General features: G+C 36.5%; 1 protein-coding gene across 1 annotated transcript; it reads left to right on the forward strand.

Moving 5' to 3' along the window:
• The first annotated feature begins 2295 nt into the window (after positions 1-2295).
• LOC128133557 (UTP--glucose-1-phosphate uridylyltransferase 2-like) lies at positions 2296-4583 on the forward strand. Its single transcript, XM_052771042.1, has 7 exons — positions 2296-2519; positions 3522-3597; positions 3774-3830; positions 3926-4009; positions 4075-4173; positions 4288-4464; positions 4557-4583. Exons 1-7 carry the CDS (start codon positions 2296-2298, stop codon positions 4581-4583), a joined length of 744 nt encoding a protein of 247 aa, XP_052627002.1.
• The last annotated feature ends 469 nt before the right edge of the window (positions 4584-5052 follow it).

A 5052-nucleotide genomic window follows, 5' to 3' on the forward strand; every position in this document is an offset into this window, starting at 1 on the left:
CTCTCGTCATCCTCCGACTATGCTCGGGGTCCACTACCTGTAATCATAAAACTGAGTGGGTCAGGCTTGGGAGCCTGGTGAGCATATAGGGTTTTCAACCCACAGTAATAATATACTTATTAAGTTCACCAATCAACAATAACCCTAATTACCCATTCCCATTGTCCTCACTTTACGTCCCTAAACACCTATCATAAGGGACCTAGCCTAAGGATTATCATCGAGATGGACACTACTGCTAAGGGGTTTCCTCAGCCATACATGTCCTTAAGGCAACCATGAGGGGGATGAAGTACGCCAATGAACATTTAATTCATCAACACTTACAAGTTGCGAACCTGCTAGTGTTCCACTGGACTATCTAGAAAGTCCGTGGTCGTCATCTATACTTCGCTAGATGACTACAACAACAACAACATCGACATCGACATCGACATCGAGGCCTCTCACCATTTTAACACACATCAACTATTTCATCTACCCATGTTCTACCCAACATATTTTGTAGATAAAAAGCATATACAGTTTAAAACTTGTATAAAACATCAATTCAACAGTCACCTCGAATAAACAATTAGCATATTTACACATAACACGTATTTCAAGGTAAATACTTCATATCTATGTTTAAATTGAAAATAACTACACACTCACGTATTTTGGTGAAAATCGGGCAGCAATTTGTTTCCTAAAACGATCGTTTCTAATAAAACCGGGAGTTTTATTGAGAAACCGGGCTCTGCAAAAGTCGGGCTTTGAAACCGAAAAGATAAATTTTTCGGGCTTCTCGGACACTTCGGGGGGTATTTCGGGCTTTACAATTGATACCGGGGCTTTGCGGGATGTTAAGATGAAGAAAATATGGAGAGAGGGGCTAAAAATGGCTAAATTCCAAAAGTAACCGGAAACCCTCGCAGGTACCCTTCTATTTATAGGGACCGAAGTTTGATCCAACGGCTGAGAAGTCTCCGGATCCGACGGCTAAGAGGCTTCGCAGAGGGGGTCTCGCACATGCCTCGCATGGCTCGCACCTGGCTCGCACATGCGAGGGCTCGCTGTCGGCTTCTAAGTGGACCGCGGTTTGCTGGCGCACCTGCGAGGCTCGGAGCTAGGCTATGCGAGGCTCGGACACACGTGGCAGCTGGGTGAAGCTTCGGCTGGGGAGCTGGCTGCCTCGGATTGGGCCTCCTCCTCGGTCGAATCAGAAGAGGGCACGTGGCTCGCATGACTCAGCAGCCTCGGTGACTCAGCAGCCTAATGACTCAGCAGCCAGGTGACTCAGCAGGACACGTGTCACTTTCTAAGCGAGGGTGACGTGGCAATTGTGGCTATGCAAAATTTCTCGGTTTTCGTGCCAAAACTTCTAAAATCCATAACTTTCGCATACGAACTCCGTTTTTGAAGTTCTTTATATGCACACGTAGCTAAAATTACGGTCTACAACTTTCGTTTAGACTTCGTCGGCTAATTTTGACTTTAAATTTTATATTATTATTTTTAACAGACCGGGACAAGAAATCCGTTAAAAAATCATAACTTCTTCATCCGACGTCCGTTTTCGTCAGACTTTTTACCGTTGTCCTCCTAATGACGAGACCTTCAATTCTCGTTTAGGTTGTGTCGGCTAAAAACCGCTCGATCTAAAATTCGAGTTTTTAGCTGTCTACTGCTACGCTGAAACTTCGAAAAATCATAACTTCCTCATACGAAGTCAGATTTGGGCGTTCTTTTTATCGAACTTCTCGGTTTAACGAATACTATGACTTTTGTTTAGATACTAAGGCTAAAAAGTAGTTTATCAAAAACTCATTTTTTACGACATTAGCACCGTGCCGGTTTTGTCGCGAAACTTCGACAGGTCATAACTTCTTCGTTATAACTCGGATTTTGGTATTCTTTATATCCCCGAAATCCTTGTTTCGACCACTACAACTTTATGTAAAGATATCGGGCTTATCTCACACTTTAATTTTGACGCTTATTTTTAATCTTAATTAATTAAGCCCTAATAATTAAGCATAAAACACATAATATTCACATAATTCCTTTTCATTTCTTCAAAATGAGTTACAAAGGTTAACCTAGACTATCAAATTAATATCAATGCCTAGGCTAGAAACACGAGTGTTGCAGCAATTTAGTAAATTAGCTTTTTTGAAAAGTTAATATGATTATAAAATATTAAAATTGATTTTCAAATTTGCTTTTTTGATTGCTTTTTGTCTCTTGATTATGCTTACATCACTAACTTTAATGTTTTTGGAAGTTTAGTTTAATTATCTTGAAGATAAAATCATGAAGTATTCAAAAGCCATGGTTGCATCTCAGCTTTTTGAGGAACCTGTTGATCTATCGGTTGCTTCCCGAGTAATTCCTATCTCTATTTTGTTAGATTTATTCTTTTCTTCTTTTATCATCTTTGAAGAGCTTCAACAACATAAATTACATCTCTTGATTACCTATCAGAAAAGTACATTTGTTGTTGGCATGATTTGTTGTGAAGAAGAACTTCAAAGCAGGTAATATTTGTTGAATCTTTATGCTCTTTTCAGACATCTTTGCCTTTACTGTTGTCCTTTGTTACTTTTTTGCACAGTGTTGAGCATTCTGGAGGTCAACGTGTATGCCTTGACTTATAGAAACTGGACCAGTTTTCCCTTTTCCCAAGTCAGGTAGATAGTTAAAAAAATGGAAACTGACCAAAAAAACATTTAACATAAACATAATTCGATAGGAGGCAGGTATTGAAGGACATAATCTAAGTGGGCACTATTTAATTGCAACAAAATTTGGTATTGTTGAGGTGGTGACGACTTCCTAGAAAGTCAACCTCCGGGATGAACTCGAAAACATCTGTAAAGCATGCAGATAAAAGTAGAGATAGATGTGTGCATTAAGTTTACCGCACAAGGTTACAAGGTGTTGGTTTCAGATGACCGCATCACTTGGAATGCTAATATTTAATTACTAGAGACTAGAGAGTTAGAAGACTTTATGTCTTAAATTGATAAAATAAAATTGAATTTTGGATATATCTAGAGGTGTAAAGGTTGAGCTTTATCCAACTTGGAAGGCATGTTAGGCTGGGTTTTACCCATTATTTTCTTCTATAAAGTGCAAAAACAACTAATAATTCACATGATACAGAAGTATGGTAGTTATCAACACTTGGCTAAGTAGTATGATTAACTTTCTCAGTTGGTTTGTAATAATAATGGAAAGACACTCATAAGTTTTTTACTATTGCTGTTGGCTTTCAGTTTGTAATCAGGAAAAGTGAAGCAGGTTCCAATAGGTTTTCTCTTGCAATTGTAGGCCTTATTTGAGATCCTTGTAACATTTTTGGTCCATGTTCCAAGTAAAAATAACTACTTTCCGTCCCTGAGTATAGCAGATTTTTGGCGCCAAAAACCTCAAATAAGGACCAAAACCGCAAAAAAATAGGCTATACTCAAAGGACTAAAAATGTAATTTACTGTTGAATTAACTATTTACAATACTGACCCTGTAAGTATTTCCAGGTGGGTGAACTTGAATGCTCTTAAAAGACTCGTACAAGCAGATGCACTTAAGATGGAGATTATTCGAAATCCAAAGGTACTTCTTTTATAGCATCCTACTTTCATTTATTCCTATTAATGTCCTAATAAGAAAAAAAGAAATTATAATTTTTTTTTATAAAAGTATAGCATGTTTAAATAGAAAGATATGAAAGCAAACAAATAAATGAAAGTACATTGATATTTAAATAATGAGTATTGTTCGGTTTACAGGAAGTTGAAGGAATTAAAGTTCTTCAGCTAGAAACAGCAGCTGGTGCTGCAATCAAGGTATCATCATCATCTCCATATTCTTCTTTAATTTCCCTTTATTTTTTATATACAAATATTAAATGTTTTACTAATTTTAATTTAATTTCAATCAGTTTTTCGATAATGCGATTGGAATCATCGTTCCCCGATCTCGATTCCTTCCAGTGAAAGCAAGTTCATATCTGCTCCTTGTTCAAGTTTGATTATATATATATATATATATATATATATATATATATAATTAATTATTTATTTATTATAGTCTGATCTTTACCCGGAAAAAGATGGGTATTTGGTCCGTAATCCAGCTAGGACAGATCCAGCAAACCCTTCAATTGAATTGGGTCCTGAGTTTAAGAAGGTTTCGTTACTTTACTTTCATTTATTATATTAACTAAAAATAAATTCCATAAATGAAATCAAAGTAGGAATATGTTATAATTGAAATAAAAGTAAAAAAAAAATGTTTTATCAGGTTGGAGATTTCTTGAAGCGTTTCAAGTCCATCCCCAGTATTATCGAGCCAGATAGCTTGAAGGTTTCTGGTGACGTGTGGTTTGGATCTTCATTTGTTCTCAAGGGTAAAGTGGTCATTGTAGCAAAGTCCGGAGACAAGTTGGAAATCCCTGATAAAGTCGTAATTCAAAACAAGGTCGTTTCTAAATTACAACTATTTTGTATGTTTGTATGATTAAAAAAAATATTTATGAATTATGATTTGATTGTGGGATATGGTGGTTGCAGGAAGTCCATGGTGCTGGTGATATCTAAACAAGTTAGGTTTTGGTGGGAGTGGTTGGTTTACATTACTTGAGTTTTTGTTTTCCCTTTCGGTAATCATAATATTTTGTGTAATATGTGTTTTTATTGTCAGTATAATAAATCAAGAATTTCGATTTTTATGACAGATCACATTCACATGCGGCTTTTTCTTATATATATTAAAAAAAGAAAAAGAAAATATTTGTGCTTGGAATTTATTCATTTAACGACGTCTTTTTTGTCGTCATTTTAATTGCTGAATGGTGGTTTTGTTGTTTTTAGCCCATGGTTTTTGAGTGGATATTTTTCTAGTTCTAAAGTAGAAAGTGAGATGAGGGGGTTAGGTTAGGTACTTAGGCTAAAGGGATTAGGCTAAAGGGAGTGGAGGTGTCAAGGGAGGTGTTAAGAAAAATGCTAAAGGTGTTACACCACTCCCTATCTTATGCCTAGGAGGATGCTAAGAAAGAGATGCCATGAG

This window comes from Lactuca sativa, chromosome 4 (genome assembly GCF_002870075.4).
Source record: "Lactuca sativa cultivar Salinas chromosome 4, Lsat_Salinas_v11, whole genome shotgun sequence".
Lineage (NCBI taxonomy): Eukaryota > Viridiplantae > Streptophyta > Magnoliopsida > Asterales > Asteraceae > Lactuca > Lactuca sativa.